A 17,898-nucleotide genomic window follows, 5' to 3' on the forward strand; every position below is an offset into this window, starting at 1 on the left:
GTTTAACAATCGCCATGTGCTAGTTCTCTCCAGAAAGTAACCGAACCATGCCCTCTGGGAGCCTGAAGTCTAGTTGGGACAACTAGTGAATTCACTCAGTAAATACTGATTGAGCTCCTGGCCCTGTCCTGGGCCTTTCTCTCAGCACTTGGGACACGGGGGGTGACCTAGAAAAACCAGGTCCTTCCCTTGTTCAGAGTGAGGGAGTGGAGTATAAACAAACACAGAAATAACTTCAAGTAGTGATGAACATTCCGGAGAGGCTGAACACGGTGACTGTGGGCAGTGGCGGGTGACATTAATGGGGTGGTCAGGGAAGGCGCTTAGAGGAGGCGAGGTTTACACTGAGCCCTCCATGATGAGAGGAATTATTGCTAAGCAGACTCTTAGTTAACAAGAGCTGAGACAAAGGGGCTTGGAGGGCTGTGCTGGGCTCTGGGGAAAGTAAGAAGCAAAACAATAATCGAAATGCCTGAGAAACAGCCCCTGCTCTTGAATCGCTCACAGGGAGGAGGACTTGCAGTTTTGGAGAACTGTAACTCATGACACAAGGTAGCTTGTGACAAAGGGGAACATGTGTGACACAAAGAACAGGTCCAAGGAGAGGCCTCTCTGGGCTGCAGAGGCGTGGGAAGCATCCCGGGACAACAGGCACTTGAGCCACATTGGAAGAGGAAATGGCATCTCCAGAGGGAAACTATGACATGCAAAGGTGCAGAGGCAGGATGCTACGAGGGCCTCTGGTTAGCATTCGAGCGTGTTCTGCGTGGGCACACAGGTGGGACTGAGTGCCAAGCTAGAGAACTGTATCTCTGTTCCGGGGACAGGGGGCAGCCACCCAGGGCCTTAAGGAACCCCCAGTCCTTGTCACCCAGATCCAACGGTTAGAGAGATTTTGCCACTCATGCTTTATCTCTTTTCTGGAACATTTTATTTTAAACGTTTAAGTATTTTTTAGAGAGATCGCGCACGCGCGTGAGCGGGGGAGGAGCAGAGGGGAAGGAGGGGACAGAGGATCTGAACCAGGCTCTGCACTGTCAGCACAGAGCCTGATGCGGGGCTCGAACTAAACGCACAAACTGTGAGATCACGACCTGAGCTGAAGTCAGACGCTTAACCAACTAAGCCACCCAGTCGCCCCTTTTCTGAAACATTTTAAAGCAGATCTCAGACATCATACCACCTCACCCCTCTATGTTTTGGTATGCATTCTAGGAATAGGAATATTTTCTCGAAAACCCATGCTGTTATCATACTTAAAAAATTAATAATTTCTTTTTTTTAATGTTTGTTTATTTTTGAGAGAGAGACAGACAGACCATGAGCCGGGGAGGGGCAGAGAGAGACGGAGACACAGAATCTGAAGCAGGCATCAGGCTCTGAGCTGTGGGCACAGAGCCCTATGTGGGGCTGGAACTTATGAACCTTGAGATCATGACCTGAGCCAAGGTGGATGCCTAACTGACTGAACCACCAAGATGCCCCAACAATTTCTTTTTTTTTAATGTTTCTTTATTTCCTTTGAGAGAGAGAAAAAGAGATAGCATGAGTGGGAGAGAGAGCCAGAGAGAAAGAGAGAGAGAATCTTTAAGCAGTCTCCATGTCCAGCCTGGAGCCTGACACGGGGCTTGATCCCATGACCCTGGGATCATGACCTGAGCCAAAGTCAAGAGTCAGATGCTCAACCAACTGAGCCTCCTAGATGCTCCTTTTTTTTTTTTTTTTTTTAAGTAATATCGACCCCCAACGTGGGGCTTGAGCTCATGACCCTGAGATCAAGAGTCACAGGCTCTACCAACTGAGCCAGCCAGGCACCCCAAATTAATCATTTCTCGATATTATCTCCTACCCAGTTCATATTCAGATTTCTCTTATTATCTAAAAAATATTTTGCAGTTTCTTTTAGATAAGTTCAGTGTCTGAACAAGGTCTACATTTCCCCCACATTTTAGCTTTGCGGTGTTTCTTACATCTTCCACTCTAGCAAGCTCTGCTTCGGGTGTGTTTAAAAGTTAGCCCTCACATGCGGGTGCCACAGCACTTTCTAGCTTGGCCCCCTGGGAGTCCTCAGCCCTGCTGTGGGAGCAGACCTCCCGGTGCCCCATGCCTTCCAGTCCTTCCGCCTGTATGAACTTGGGCAAGGTACTTAACCTCTCTGTGCCTCAGCTTCCTCGGTTGTAAAACTTGGCAATGATTGTGCCTGCCTGCTAGGAATCAGGAGACGAGGCAGTGTCCTTGAGGCCATCTTGTGCAGTGCATGGCACATTTCCATATCATCATTATTGGGGAAGGGGTGTTGTGAGGAAAGAGGGATGGACGCCACCGCCCCTTAAATCTACCTCTCCGATGGCATCTGGGTGGCTCAGTGGGTTGAGCGTCCCACTCTTGGTTTCGGCTCAGGTTACGATCTCACAGTTCAGGAGTTCGAGCCCCGCGTCAGACTCCACGATGAGTGTGGAGCCTACTTGGGATTCTCTTTCTCTCTCTCTCCCTCTGCATCCCTCCCCCGCATCTCTCTCTCAAATAAGAAAATGAAAAATAATTTGAAAAACTACTTCTCCAGGCTCCAGGCTTAAAATCTCGAGTGTCACAGTGACCTCCTATCATGTCTCCTTCTTTGTTTCTCTCCCTCTTTCCATCTCTATCTGCACCAGAATTTCTGTCTTCTCTCCCTCCCATACTCCCTCACCAATTCTGTCTCTCCTGTCTCTTTGTATCTCTGTCTCTGTATCTCTCCGTACCTTTGTCTCCCTCTCTGTTCTGTCTCTCTCTGCCTTCTGTTTCTCTGTATCTTTCTGTCTCTGTCTTTCCTCTCTCTGTCTCTCTTCACTTCTCCTCCTGCCTGTCCTCTTTAGACCTCTCTCTGCCTCTCCCCAGCCCTCTGGTTTCAGTCTTTATCACACTGCTCTGTCTGGGTGATGATCTTCAGCCAGTGTTTTTGCCATCTTCTCTTCCCAGCGGTCTCCTGCCCCTGCCTGTGTGCTGTTCGCTCCACCTTGGACTTCCTCCTGCCTTCGTCCTCACGTCTGTGTATCTCAAAGTTCTGACCCCCGCCCAGGTCCTCCTGGCTGGCCGGCCCTGTGACTGCTTGGGCCACAGCCACACCTGGAACCCACCTCTGGGCATCTCGAGGAGACTGTGTTTCACTGTTTCCGTCTTCTGCTGTGTCCCTTCCTGGCTGGACAGGGCATGCTCTTCCCCTTTCTCAGTGTGTTTCAGCCCCTTTTCAGTTCATTTCTGTCTGTCTCTCTCCATTTTTAAATTTCACCTTCCAAATATTTATTGAGCAGCTGTTCCTTGCCGGGCACCATTCTGGGCCCTGGAGGTATTGCAGTGACCAGGACAGAGCATGGGGCAGCTTTCAAGAGGCATTCATTCTAGTGGAGAGACAGACACCGGACAAGAAAACAGACAAAGGCGTGACCCTGGCTGCTGGGCTGGACCCACTGGGAGGAGGAGGGTGTCGGCCAGTCCAGGCCATGGGCAGGCACTCAGCCAGTAAGGGCGGGCTGCTTCTGCCCTGCACTTTGCCTGACAATTCCCTGTCCCTAAATGGAGACTCGGCCCCTCTAGAAGCCAGACTACAGTGTTTAACCCACTTGCTCCCTCCACAGCATTCATTATGCACCAGGCTTGGGGGAGACAAAGGGAAAAATGAAAAGGTCCCAGGCCAGATAGGGCCACAATCTGATGCAAGACAAACGTGTCACCTGCTGGAGCCAAGGAAATAGACAAGCAGTTGTTTTTGGGCACCCGAAAGAGGCAAGGAGGCCCTGCACATTCTCCTCTCTCCTTACCTCTGGCGTGTTTGGTCTGCATACAGTGGAAAGCTATTTGAGCAGCCATGAGAGTTTTTAAAAAATTGTTTTGAGCCGACAATTGAAAATGGGAATTTAAAAAAAAATTTTTTTAATTTTTATTTGAGAGACAGAGAGAGAGAGAGCACAAGTGGGAGAGGGGCAGAGGAAGAGAGAATCCCAAGCAGGCTCCACACTCAGGGCAGAGCCTGACGCTGGGCTCGATCCCACGACCCCGGGATCGCGACGTGGCCAAAATCAAGAGTCGGACGCTCACCTCACTGAGCCACCCAGGTGCCCCGAGAAAGAGAGTTTTTAAAATTTTTTTTTTTTCAACTTTTTTTTTTTATTTATTTTTGGGACAGAGAGACAGAGCATGAACGGGGGAGGGGCAGAGAGAGAGGGAGACACAGAATCGGAAACAGGCTCCAGGCTCCGAGCCATCAGCCCAGAGCCTGACGCGGGGCTCGAACTCACGGACCGCGAGATCGTGACCTGGCTGAAGTCGGACGCTTAACCGACTGCGCCACCCAGGCGCCCCGAGAATTTTTAAAAAAATAATAAAATTTAGGATTTTCAGCTTCTCCTGAAAAAACTCAGAAGATCTGACAGACAACACTAGGCTCATTCCCACGTGGCCACGATAGAGTGGGGTCAAGGCTGCCCTTTAGATGGAGGCTGTGGCCTCCAGGTCCCCCCAGTCCCCCCCCCCAAGTCCTCCTGTGTCCCTGGCATGGAGGTCAAGGTCTAACAACGCCTGCATTACCAGAGACCTTATGCTGGCTCTACTTACGATAGAGAAATATTTCTCTGTGCTTTCTCAGTCGAACATGGGAAAAGGAAAGGTAGCAAAGGGATGTGTCAGAGCCTTATTTTGAATTTGCAATCCTGACAGGTAGGAGCTCCCACACACACCCAGGTAATATTCCCTCTCATCTTTTCCCCAGATGGCCCCTGAGGCCATGCACATCCCTTCCCTGGGCCTCAAGCCCCCTGCACACAATTAGGGTGAGGGGCCAGGCCATCCCTTCCCTCCCTGGGGTGGGGATCTCCTTGTGGCTTCTCCAGAGAGGCCCAGTGGCACTCTCTCTCTCTCTCTCTCTCTCTCTCTCTCTCGCTGCCACTGCCCAGGGCCCTGGCAGGAGGGCAGCCAGCATGGTGGGAAATCTTAGAAGGAGCACTCATGCCCATGACCACCACCTTAGTACGAAAGAAAAGAGACGAGGATGAGCTCCCTTTAGAACCAGAATTCACCAGAAGCCTTGGTCTTCCCACCCAAGAGGCCCCTCACTCTGTCCCTCCCCCACCTCTTGAAATGGCCACGCAGAAGGCCAAGCCAGCAAAGCTGGGCCATGGCAAGGGCACCATAGGGGAGGGGTGGGGGTCAGGGAGCACACTTCAGACAAGTGACACAGAATCTGAGCAAAAGGTAAGGGGCAGAAAGACGGGGGACTTAGGAAGAGACACAGGAGCAGAGGAGGAAGTAGTTGTTAGTCATTCTCAGCATACATTTATTGAGTGCTTACTGTGTGCCAGGAAGTAAGCCAGGTGCCAGAAACAGCAATAGGGCCGGGAGTCAGGGTCAGTTACTGAGGAGTGGTGTCACTATTGACCCTGGTTGACACAGGGAACCGATGAACCCTTCAGGCACCACTCGGGACCTAGGCCTTCCCAGCCATGGAAAGGGATTCAGCGAGGCAAGACCCTCTCCCTCTTCTCCAGCACACAAGCTCCTACATGCTCCTCAAAACGCGTTCACACCTGACGTGCCCGGAGCACATCTCAACTCACACGTGCACACACGCACACACTGAGGCACAGCCAAGCAGTTGTGCAGGAGGTGGTACGGAGGTGCCACCTACATGCAGTGACCCGAGTCACCCCGCTTAGCATGAACTGTCGGGGCGCCTGAACACCCACCACTTAGAAATTATCTTGAGACGCTTTGGGGCCAAGTCACTTACTGAAATGTGAGAAATAAACGAAAAATAACAATAAACAAGATGAACAAAGGGACAACTTCTTAAGGCTTTTGCTTTGAGAGGGGTTCTGACAGGGATACGGGTCAGCGGAAACGGACCTCACTTCCTTTAGTTGGCCACAAGTCTGTTCCGGTCAGAGTTGCCTAAGGTCAGAGTTGTATGGATGGGGTTAGGGTGGGGATGGTCTTTGTTCCCTGTGCTATCCGCAGTACACCACTGTGCATGTGCTTTATGCCCATGTCCACCTACCTCCCAGTGAGGGGATCACCTCCATTTTACAGGTAAGGAAACTGAGGCTCAAGACTTGCCTAAGGCCACGGAGACAGTATATGCAGTGGGGCCTCTAACCTCTGCTCCTCCTCTCACTGCCTCCTTGGCACGGGAAGATGGAGCCTTATCTGGGATGGGTCAAGAGGCTGGAAGCTGCCAGGGGCCCGGGTTCAGTCTTGGATCCACCCAGGAGGCTGAGAATGACTGACTTCAAAGGTGAACGTGCTGTGTGCAGAGACCCAGGGGCACAGGTGGTGGCCCCCTGCTGGCAGGGAGAGGCTGGTGCTGTGGCAGGCTACCCACGTGGAGGATGCCACACCTCCTTCTTGACACTGTGTCCTCACCCCAGGGCTTGGGTGAGTTAGGAAATGGGTGGAAACAGCCTCACAGAGCCTACCTGTTCACCCTGACCTTGCCCCCAACCCTGGGGGACCGGGGTGGGGGCTGCAGCCTATGGAAAACCAACTCTTTCACTTTGGGGGTCCTGGGCTCCTAATCCTCACAACCCCACGACCTATACCGTTTTGGGAAAAATGGGCTATCACCCTTGAGTTGGTCCCCTGGCAATTGGAACAGGTAAGGCGCCCCACCACCCCAAGAGCTTGTGAGGAGCCATCATATTCTCCTTCAGAGAAGAGGGGAGCTGGTGTTTAAACAGCCTCTGAAGCCCGATCCTGGCGAGAAGACTTCTCAGAGCTCTCTGACAGGAACCCCTGACCACAGAGTGCCAACCACTCGTCCCCACACCCCCACCTTACGTGTCTGCTCAGACTCACACAGGCTGATACAAGCGCATCAACAACTCCACGGAGCTGAATGTGCTGCTGCCTGGGGCAGTCCTGCACATATACCCCCAATACCAGGCGTGTCCCCATTTTCAGTGTCCTTGGGGCCCAGGGCAGAGTGATGCCCCCCTCAGACTGCATAGCCCAGGGGCCATGACGATGGGGGCTTGAGCAGAAGTTCCTTTGACCACACCGATTCTGGATACAAGAGGGAAAGGAGATGGAGCAAAACCAAAAGGAACCCACAGGGGCCTGCGACCATAACTGTGGGATTTAGAAGGGTTGGAACTTTCCCCAGCAGCGTTTGCAGGAAGCCAACCACAAAGGAATGACTAGACTCCCAGACAGGAGTCCAGGAAGACTAGACAGGAGGAGACCCCTGGCAACGTTCCTGAGGACGGCCCAGGCCCCTTCCTCTCTCCGACCAAAAGCGCAGGACCAGGCATCACTTCCTGCTCCTTCCCACCAGGAGCCTGGAGGCTGGGGGAGTGGGACGAGACCAGAGGGCTGTGGCCACTTGGTGTCCACTGCCTTTGACCAGCTCGTGGTCCCTTTCCCATCCCAGGGCACTCTTCTCAGGGTGGGGGTGACCAGAGATTTGCTCCCCCTTGTACCCATCAGTCTCCAGGGCCAAGATGACTCTACTAAGTAGAGCTCAATCCAGGCTCTGAGGAAGCTCTTGGCTCCAGGAAATGGAGACCATGCCTGGCTTTTTGCTTCCCTTCCCTGGGCTGTTGCTGCCCTGCTCCCAAGGCCCAGTGGGCCCTGGGGCTGATGCTCCAAATGGAATGTCCTGGTCTAGAGGGCGTTGGATGCTCTAATGACTTCAGGAGTCCTGGCTCTAACCTTAAGCATGTTACTCCACCCCCTGGGCCTCGAGTTTTCCAGCTATAAAATAGGGATAGTATCTAACTCCTGGGTTATTATGATTCAAGGATGATAACAGGAAAATATGTAACCCATCAACTCCGTACTGTCAGAGCAGAATGACTGGCCCCCGACAAGGGGGTGGGGGCGCAGTTACCTGACCCATCTGGTACTGCTCCATGCACTGTTGGCCTTGGACTCTTTTCCACCCTGCCCTCTAGTTTCTCAATGCCTGCTTCTTCTCACAAAGTGCCCATGTCCTGCAGGTGGGTTGGGAGAGATAGGCAGCAGCTCCCTTTGGCTGGGCCTGGGCGCTGCTGGGGACGACACGGGCCCTGTCTGTACAACCTCAATACGGAAGGGCCCTTGCTAATTAGCCATCTCCCCAAATTGTACTCATCTGTGTCCCTAGGTCTCGAAATTTGGGTGCCCCAGAATCACCAGGTGGGGCTTAGCAAAATGTAGATTGTCAATTCTCCGGGCCAGAGGCGACACCTGGCGTCGACCTTTGTAACAAGCACCCGAGGAGTTCCTGCTGCCGGTGGTCATTGGACCATCTGTGGAGGACATCTCTGACTGCTAACACCATACCCCACCTGGCCTTGGAAGCCACAGGTCCACGAACATGACAAAAGGACAACACCTGCCTGACTTTAACTCTGCATTTCCCAAATTTGGCCATTTATTTATTTATTTTTAAAAGAAAGCTCTGTGCCCAACATGGGGCTTGAACTCACAACCCCAACATCAAGAGTCACATGCTCTACTGACTGAGCCAGCCACGTGCCCCTGACCAGGAAAGTTTTTTTTTTTTTTTTAATTTGAATAATTAACATCTCACAGAACTAGTGTTCTGAAGAACGGTTTGGAAAATGATCTGGTTCTCTCTCCTTTTTAAAACTATTTGTTTTAGGGGCGCCTGGGAGGCTCAGTCAGTTAAGCGTCCGACTCTGGGTTTTGTCTCAGGTCACCACGATCTTACGGTTTGTAGGATGCAGCGCTGAGTTGGGCTCTGCGCCCACAACACACAGCCTGCTTGGGATCCTCTCTCCCTCTGCCCCTCCCGGCTTGCTCGCTTGCTCTCTTCCAAAAATAAACTTTAAGAACACTAAAAATAATTGTTTCAAACAAATATCTTGTTTTTTAATGTTTGAGTGGACTGGAATCTAGGAAAATTAGGTGTGTTCAAGGTGCTCGACCGTTAATGCAGGACTCGAATTTGGGCCTAGGTCTGTCCTTTACTCTTCCCCACCAGTTTCCCTCACCACTTTCTGCTTCTGTCTCTTTGAGCCTGAGGTTCTCCTGGGTCACGTTGTGTCCTGAGCTCAGGAGGAACCCTCAGGGCAGCGGATCCAGGAATAAGAAATCTGAGTCGGGGATGGAAGGGATCAGGACTCGCTGTTTGGCTGGGATAAACAGCGGAGGCAGTCTGGCCCACACTTCTAAGATGTCTGTACAAGCGCAGTTTGTTTGGGGGTGGGGTGGGGAGTAAGGTCTCTTCCTGGCCCCACTGTAGCTTCTAAGATGGCAATCACCCAGAGAGATGGGGAGCGGCTGGCTGGGTAGGACTGGGGCTGCTCAGTGGCAAGAAATCTTGTCTTGCCTTTTCTCCTCAAGCTCAAAACAGGCACGTGTAGCCATTAACCGAAATGCTTAGCAGGGGCGTCCCTTACCAGGAGGAAAATGGATTTATTGCTTTATAAAAAGGAGTCTGATAAAACTTAAAAGAAAAAACCCAAAAGTAGAAACCTAAAAATCAACCCACCCTGCTGAGCACTCCCAGGAAGTCTCAGACACATTTCTGGAGGCAGTCAGGTGGGGGGCTGGAAAGCCAGGCCCGCCTGGCAGAGGAAGGGCGGCCTCTTCCCGTAAACAGCTCCAGGGCCCTGGAGGAGTCTGCCGGCAGGGGGCGCTGTGGCCCCACGGCCTCAGACCAGCTCCAGGCCCAGAGTGAGGCTGCCTCCGGGACCCTGGGCCTGTGGCAGGCCTGGCTGGCTCCTGGGTGGCCCCGGGAAGATGAGGGCAGATACCCAGAGCCCACACCTTACCATCACCCCACCACACACATCCCTCACACGTATCACATGGTCACACATCCCACTTACACATGTACACACACACACACACACACACACACACACACTTAGGCCCCTCACCGTCCATCTCCCTGGCCAGGCCTGGACCTCCTCATCTGTCAGCAGCAGCCTGGCTTCCACCCCCATAAAAACAGCTGTGTGTGTAGGGGGTGCCCTGTTGGTGCTGTTTTAATTCCCTTCGGGTCACAGACTGGATGAAGGGTGGCAGTGGAAACTTGCTCCCTGCCCCGAGGGAGGAGGTGAGGGACCGCTAAGTAGCCTTGTCCTTGGCTCCTAGCCGTGCATGACTATCCAGCCCTCCGACCCCTCCCCAGGCTTTAAGCCAGGGGGGGCTTCTCCACAGGCCTATAACAGGAGGACAGGTCACGGACAGGCCACAGGGGGCTGGAATTACAAAGGAGTTAGCACCAACAACAGGAAGCGGGTCCTTCCTTCCTCAGGCAGCCTCAGACTGGCCAGGGGAGGAGGTTGAGGGGCCAGGCGAGGGCGCGCAGACAGTGCAAGCCTTTGTCCTTGGGCAGGTGTGGCCAGTGGGCATGCAGCTGAGGGGCAGGTGGCAGGCAGTAGGTGGCAGACCCCTCTGCTTTGGCAAGAGGCAGAATCCAGACACTTAAGGGAGAGAGAGCCTGCCTGCTGGAGGTCCTCCTTGCTCCTCCTGCAGGCACCATTGTGCCTCAAGGCCCCGGGGCCCCTCGACAGTGGCGGAGCAAAGCCCAGGCCAGCCCTTGCTTCCAGCAGTAGGATCATCGCACATCCGGGCCCTCTCCCGTCCGTCCTTCCGCTGCAGAGCTCCAAGGCAGGACCAGGGCCCTGGGAGGGAGCGTGGACTCCAAAATGGTGAAGGAGAGGATCCTGAGGGTGCACGGAGGTCCTCTGGGATGGGGAGAAGGACACCGGTGAGTCACTGAAGCAAGGGCAGGAGGCCACAGCTCCGAGGCGGCGAGCGCTACACGAAAGCCTCTGGGTTGGAGGAGCCGTTCAGCTTGAGGAAAAGCTTGTCATCCTCCCTCTTCTGCTGTAGCTGCCTCTCCAGCTGGCGCCGGTAGCAGACGAGGTAGAGGGGGAGGCAGAACCCCAGCATGCTCAGGGCAAGCAGCCCCACATTCACCTGGAGAAGCAGAAATGAGAGCTGCCGTCACATGAGGCAGGGGGTCGGGCAGGAGCTGTGGTCTTTGCAGAGCCCGGCTCAAGAGCCTTCCCCACACTCAGGTTTGGACGAGGGGAGGTCACAGGAGGGGAAAGGAAAAGCTGAAACTGGACGAAGGGCCCAGGGCCCGTGGCTCCACATTCCAGTATCAGGATTCCCAGCTGAGAAGCCTTCGGGGCCTGGGCCCTCCGCCTCTGACCTCCAGTTGTGAATATCCAGGGGTGGGGCCAGGAGTGGGGCACGCTCACAGTACCTGGTTAAAAATGCCAACCCTCAGGAGGAGGGCTACCCCAAAATCAGGTCCAGAAAGGATACTCTTCTTCTCCTACACAGCCACCGCTCACAGAGGGACCCTGAGTTCATCCTAACCGAAGTTCCAAACTGCCTCTCCTTGGGGCCCTGGAAGCTCCTGAGCAATGTCTCCCAGCTCTGAGTGGGCAGATGCCCATACCCCACTGCCCCACACCCTTCTTACCCATAGAGGGTCTCCTTGGAGGGGACCCATCATGGCCAGAAACAGGGGCTGCTGCAGGAGAGCGAAGAGTGCACTGACCAGCGACTGCAGTCCTGTGAGGCTGCCAAACTGGGTGGAGGGGTACCTGCCGGGAAGACAGGGGACCTGTCACCACAGGTGCCACTCTCAGGCTTTCCCAATGCTCCTCGGCCTCAACTTGGCCCCAGGTGTGCCTGCCTCGGATTAGTTTCTGCCAAGCAGTCCTGTGACTGTGAATTTCTCTTTCAGACCGGCGTGAGACCCCCGATTCTGGGGAGGACCCCACTCCACCCAAGCGTGCCCCAGGTCCATGGGTGTCTGGACGAGCTGAGTGGAAAGTGGTGCCAGCAGGACTCTGCAGCTTGGCAAACAGGCCCAGGGAGCAGGTTGGAGGCTGGCCCTGGCTCCGCTACGCCCTCATCCAGAGGAGCATTGTGTAATCACGGAAACTCGGCATCACACTCTTGGTGGACTCTCAGACTCTGCCAGGGCAGCAGCAACTTCCTCCTGGCATCGGGTGGAGTGGGGGACGACAGGCAGACCTGGAATGACCCCCGTGGGATGCTGATGGGAGGGGAGAGAAAATCTCAGCGAAATGTCAAGCTTTGTGGCCCCGGAGGTGAGAAGGGGCTTCCAGCGAGGAACAGGCTAGTCTTTGGTCAGAGACACACAGGAGACGGTGTTTGAGTTCCTTTTTTTTTTTTTTTTTTTTTTTTAAAGATTTTATTTTTAATTAATCTCTACACCCAATATGGGGCTCAAACTCAGAACCTCAAGACCAAGAGTCACATCCTCTACTGGCTGAGCCAGCCAGGCGCCCCCATGGAGCTCCATTTTTCAGCCAAGCCCCAGCCCAAGGGGGAAAAACAACTGTGGTTCCTTCTGGATGTGTGGCCTCTTGGAAAAGGAGGCAGGTTTCATTTTAGCCAAGGCCCAAAAAGGCCAGGAGCAGAACCAGGCCCTTTGAGACTCTGGGTGAGAACAGTCTGACACATTGTGGGCTCAGTTTTCCATGTCATTGCCCCTGTGGAAGGCCCTCTAGTTCTGGGCAGCCAGAGCCCTCCCCTGTCCTTCCCGTGAGCAACCAGGGGCAGTCCCGGGGCTCAGCTGAGCAGCCATCCCCGAGGCATAACGAGCTACACGGGAGCACTGACCCTGGTGGGGGAACTGACTTCGTGTTAGATGCCAAGGCTTGTGGGCACCCAACTGTCGGCCCGCTGACCCACCGCCCGCCAGGTGTGACCTTCCCTTGACACACCCAACAGAAGCCCCGGTACCCATCCCCTGGCACAAGAAGATGAGCCCAGATGGCAGGCTGGCCCCCTCCAGGACCTCGGTCCCCCCACGAACCTCCCTCAGGTCATTCCCTTACTGTCGGCCCAGGCCACCCCCGGCAACCAGCACTTACACGGCGGCATACAGGCCCCCGACGGCAGAGTGGATGAATCCTCGCACAATCGTGTGCAGGATAAAGGAGAGGATCTGAGAGAGGGAGAGCAGAGTGTGAGCAGAGAAACGTGAGGGTCCCCACAGTCCTTGGGGTCCTGAGCAATGGCAGCACTGGCAACTGGTGTTGGCTCACACCAGCTGTCCACGGGCCAATGCCCGAGTTGTCAGGGATTTTGTGAGCCAGCTATGAGACAGTCACTACTAAAAATTAAATTCATAAAGACTTAGAATTAAACAAATATATAAAAACAGAGGTAACGGATACTAAGAATTCACCATTTCTTAATTATTTTGCTATTATCTGTGCTCTGGGGGTTTCTACGTTTATAGTCTAGTACAGCGGGAGTACCGTATGATGGGGTGTCATTGCGAATCTCTTTCCAACTGCACATTTGGGGACGTCATGTCGCTTGAAATTAGCCATGGTGAAAGCATTTACACCAAGGAAATTGGCAAACACCGAGTCAGGGCTCCTCCTGCCTCCACCCAGAGTCAGCAGTTATAGATGTACTGAGACGGCACTAAATAGGAGGTCATTAATCATGATTTGATCTCCTGCCTTCGCTGACCTCAGGATGGTGCCCAGAGGTCTCTGTGTCCGGTCACTCAGCTCCTAACGGCTGATAGCTTTCCTTCTCCCTACCCGAAAGTTCAGCTTCTTAAAAAGGCCACTGCTGGCCGGCTTGGCAAGCGCCAAGAAGCATTTGTAGATAATTCCTGAGGAGCAAGAGAGCTCTGTCCATTTTGCCACAGCCGCTGGGACCCTTTATTCGCCCTTTGCACACGGCCCTGCCATCCTGCTTAGCAGCCGGGACCTGTTCCCAGGAATGTGGGCGGCAGAGGGGGCAGGGGCTGCTCTCCGCAGTGTTGCAAGAGGGCTGTGCCCAGCTATGCTTGCTCACACATCCTTGTGCAGGTTCCCCCCTTCCACTTCAAGTATCTTGTTGCCTTTTGATAACTTTTCTTTCAATAAGAACTAAATAAAGCAAAAAGCAGAAGACTGTCCCTAGTGAGCATTGCCCCTTCATCAGACAAGGTGGTCAAGGCAAGGATCTATCGACCAGCCTTGTAAGAGGGGACAGCCACCAGGAAGCTGGGAGGGCGTCAGGAATACAAAGACACTCTCACTGGGAACTGGAACAAGCCTCCAGTGGTTTACTCTGGTCTCACACAGAATGTCGGCACATGCACATGATAATACCCATGGGTGGTGCACAGCTGGGTGTTCAATGTACTTCAACACATGGCCAATTGCAAAGAGAGAGAGAGAGAGAGAGAGAGAGAGAGAGAGAGAGAGAGAGAGAGACTCTGGCTTTCCTTCTGGACCTGGCCCAAGATACTATCTGGACTCGAGCTAATCCATGTGGAAGCAATGCCATTATTCAGGTCCCTTCAAAGTTCATAAACTTGGGGATTTAAAAAATCGTCATAATAAAAATAAACAAACTTGGAGATTGGCACTAGAACACTTTCATGGACGTAAGGGTAGAGCTGGGCAGGTGACAAAATCTACTTTGCTTGCAATGTCTGCCAAAAGCCAGCTTTTAAAAGCATCAGAAATCTTGTGAAAAGGAATTAAACTTTTGAACCTGATGCCCAGTGATCATCACAGTCTTTCCCAACTCTCTACAACACAGATACCCCGTAGGCATTCTTGTGCCAGAGTAGATGGTCCCATCAATGCCACAGATTAGCCAGACCTCTTTGGACCTCAGGTTTCAACTGTGTGAGCAAAAGCAAAACAAGGAGCCATACAACTACCCCAGTTCCGTTCTACAGAACTACTACCGTTCTGGGGGACGGTATGGTGGTGGTATTCACGGCATGCAAGATGCTCAAAAGGCCATGAAGAAGGATATGCCTTCATAGAGAAGAGTCTTCTGTGAAAGGCAATCCCAGTTTCATTTAGAGCTCACCCCCTGCATTAAGCACAGAACCTGGCAAGTAAGAAGCCCTTGGTAAATAACAGCGGGCTGGTTGGTTGTTGGTTGCAATAAATGAATGAAAAGTCACCATGGTCTTTGTTGATGGCTTCCATGACACATCGCGTCCCTTCTAGTCTCACTGTCCCACATCCCACCCGACCTCTTCTCCCCATACCCACCTGCAGAGGCAGGTTGGGAATGAGACAGGTCACCCCAAAGCCCACAAGCAGCACATTTGTGAAGGCGAAGGCCCGCATGGCATTGGTGACTTTCTGGATCTGCCGGTCTCGCTTCTTCTTCTTCTCGCCCCTGTGGAGACAGAGCACACAGCGGAGCTGGGAGCTCCCTGAAGGAGGATGGGCTCTCCCAGGAAGTCACAGCTTGCAGGCGATGCGAGACTCGGAGACCACCCGAGCACATCTGAGGGACTGTCAGGGCGAGACCACCCCTAGGGACGCCCCCATTGCGCCCTCTGGACTGAGTGCTGGGTGTGAACCGCAGTGGAGAGGTTGGATGCAAGGTCATTAACACACTGCGCTGCCTCAGTGAAGACTGACGGGGAGGCAAGCAGCAGAGCACACCCAAGTCAGGATGTGGTGAAGCCCCGCTTCACCGTGGACTCCAACTTCACCCAGATCCCGCAGGGAGCTGATGATAAGCCAGATAGTAAGTCAAACGAGGGAGGGAGTGGATTTCCCCTTTGGGGGCAGGAAGGGGTGAAGGAGAAACAAATATGCAGTAGATGGAACCAGATGGCTTTAGGACCTGACCTAGGTAACGGAGCATTCTCTGTAGTTATTTCCTTGTGGATTCACTATTAGGGATCCCAGTCCCACTGCCCACACAGATAACCCACGGACAACTGTAGGCCATGCAACAATGAATGCCAAGTGCTGGAGACCCGGGGAGTCCCAGACCCTCCACTTCCTCACTATGTGACCCCCAGGCAAGCTACTCAAAGTCCTAACTTCAGTTCCCACATTTGAAAAGTGGGTTCAACACTAGTACGCGCCTCATCCCAGTGCCGGGAGGCTTGACTGAGATACTGTGCATCAAGTGTTTGGCATGGGGCCCAGAGCAATAAACAGTGGCTTATTATATTAAGGTGGAGTCATGAAGACAGCATTTAACTCACCCTCTGATCTTGGAGCCCAACCTTTATGAACGCGGGGCTCCAGTACCTTGTTTCATGCTGACAATTATGAACAGATCTAGCAGTTCTGCGGTTATAGCAGCCTACTACTACCACCGAGTGGAGTGAGCCTCGCAGGCAAGCAGGACTTTACCACAGTTTACCACCGTGCTATTCCTGAGTGGGTCCTTGGACACCCAGTGTCTGCACACAGACCTTCCTCCGGTTTCTCCCGTTCTTCCATCAGGCCCAGTGCTTTTCCAAACTTGTGGGTACCAAAGGATCTCCATAACGAAGTGATACACTCAAATCTGTGCTGAGCTAAGTGAGAGAGTGTCGGAAAGCCCTTACGAATAGCTTTGGGCACGACCCCCTCTTGCCTCTGCCGCTGACTTCAAAACCTAGGCCACCCACCCGGTTCTTGCCTAGCAGCTGACTCTGGGGCCAGGAGCTAGGGGACAGGCCCTGTCTACGCACTGGTTGGCGTCTTTCTCCTCAGGTTCCTCAGAGGCATCTTCACACTCCTTCAGCCTCCAGTCCATGATGTAGCCAATGACAGGGGCTGTCAGCAGGCAAAGCAGCTGGAGCACACCGAAGATGGAGGTGTAGAGGCCAACTGGGGAGGAAAATGGGCTGCATCGTGGGGGGCCCCTAGCAGAAGCCTGAGGCAGGTGCTGGGAGAGCCTGAGACCCCATAGGCCCTTCTGGGGTCTTCGACAGACCACCCCCCCCCACCCCTCACCGTGGGCCTTGAGGGGAGCCCAGAGACTTTGAACTCCAAAATCAAAGGTGGAGCAAGGGGCAGGCACCCTATTCTCTTCTCCAAATCGTCTGCTTATTTCCAAGAAACAGCTAATGAAATCCAGTATGTCACAACGACATCCCCCAGAAGCTCCAGGAAGCGTCTATGACTCGGGAACCACAAAATTACCAATGCCTGGGACTGAGGCTTTGTGTACGACTAGTCATTAGTTTTCTGCCTCTAGAAATATACCAGGAAGGCACCACTCACAGGGGCTCTGACGTAAGGGCTCCAGTCTTCAAAGAGCCTTAAAATTATGATGAGATTTTTTTTCAGGCAAATAGAAGCTGAGGGTTGACTGCCCCTCCCCCACCCACAGTTCTGGCCAAGAAGGATGTTTCTTGGTCAGAGACTGGCTGGAGGGGATGTTGCAGTGTTCTTCGAAAATCCCCCTGGCTTACCGGTAGCCATCACTGCATCAGGAAAGCAAAAGTAAAAAAGCAGAAAGGAGAGAGGTTAGCGGCAGAGATCTCAATGGTTATTATGGGGAGATGGGGCGTGGTAGCAGGCCAGCTCTGGGCCCAGCACACACATGCCATTTCCCACCAAGACCAGACTCTTAGAGCATCCAGGGGACGCCCAGCTTGAGTCAGGCTTCTGGGAGTGTAGGCGGGTGAGGCCCAGCACGGGCATCTGTTGATGGTTTCCGGTCTGCTGTGGCCTCAGTCACGTGCAGCCGGGGCCTCGTCACAGGCAGGCTGGTGAATCAGGCCTGCGGTGCTTGCAGAGGACCAGGAGGGGGAAGTGGCGTGGGTGCCGAAGACCCGGCCAACCAGGGCCCCTCATGTACACTGCCCTGTCATACTCTGTCACACCTCCTACTGCTCTCCAAGGGAAGGAGAGGTCAAAGAATCCGTCCCCACCTCCAGCCAAACACTGACACCATGGGTCTCCCTCCGACAGCCAGAGCTGTTCCCTTCTATTCCACCAGCTCCCTGAGCCTGAGGCAGCCCCTCTGGGGACAGCCGGGGCTGTGGGGGTCGGGAACAACAGCTCACAGGAGCAGAGTGGGGAAAACCGGTGCCCCGTCAGCTGCAGATTGGATTTCCTGGCCCAACTTCCTCTACTTCTTAAAGCTGACTGTTTGAATGTGAGAAACAGTTGGGAAAAAAAAAATCCTCTTGAGCAGCAAAAGATTTCTTAGAGAACTGGA

The 17,898-nt window shown here is 53.5% G+C and overlaps 1 protein-coding gene across 4 annotated transcripts in view; it reads right to left on the bottom strand.

Annotated features, from left to right (window-relative positions):
• Nucleotides 1–8,816: 8,816 nt before the first annotated feature.
• The window catches only part of SLC43A2 (solute carrier family 43 member 2), a 40,422-nt gene continuing 31,340 nt past the window's right edge, over nt 8,817–17,898 (bottom strand). For 3 of the 4 annotated variants that reach the window (XM_058705618.1, XM_058705616.1, XM_058705619.1), the window contains exons 10-14: nt 16,421–16,559; nt 14,991–15,120; nt 12,846–12,919; nt 11,420–11,543; nt 8,817–10,905 (exon numbers count right to left, since the gene is read on the bottom strand). In XM_058705618.1, coding sequence (XP_058561601.1) covers nt 10,744–10,905; nt 11,420–11,543; nt 12,846–12,919; nt 14,991–15,120; nt 16,421–16,559 — 629 coding nt within the window. In that variant the 3' untranslated portion in view covers nt 8,817–10,743. The remainder of the gene's footprint in view (nt 10,906–11,419; nt 11,544–12,845; nt 12,920–14,990; nt 15,121–16,420; nt 16,560–17,898) is intronic. The other variant, XM_058705617.1, reaches the window with a different exon arrangement.

The sequence above is a fragment of the Neofelis nebulosa genome, chromosome 16, assembly GCF_028018385.1.
Source record: "Neofelis nebulosa isolate mNeoNeb1 chromosome 16, mNeoNeb1.pri, whole genome shotgun sequence".
Classification (NCBI taxonomy): Eukaryota; Metazoa; Chordata; class Mammalia; order Carnivora; family Felidae; genus Neofelis; species Neofelis nebulosa.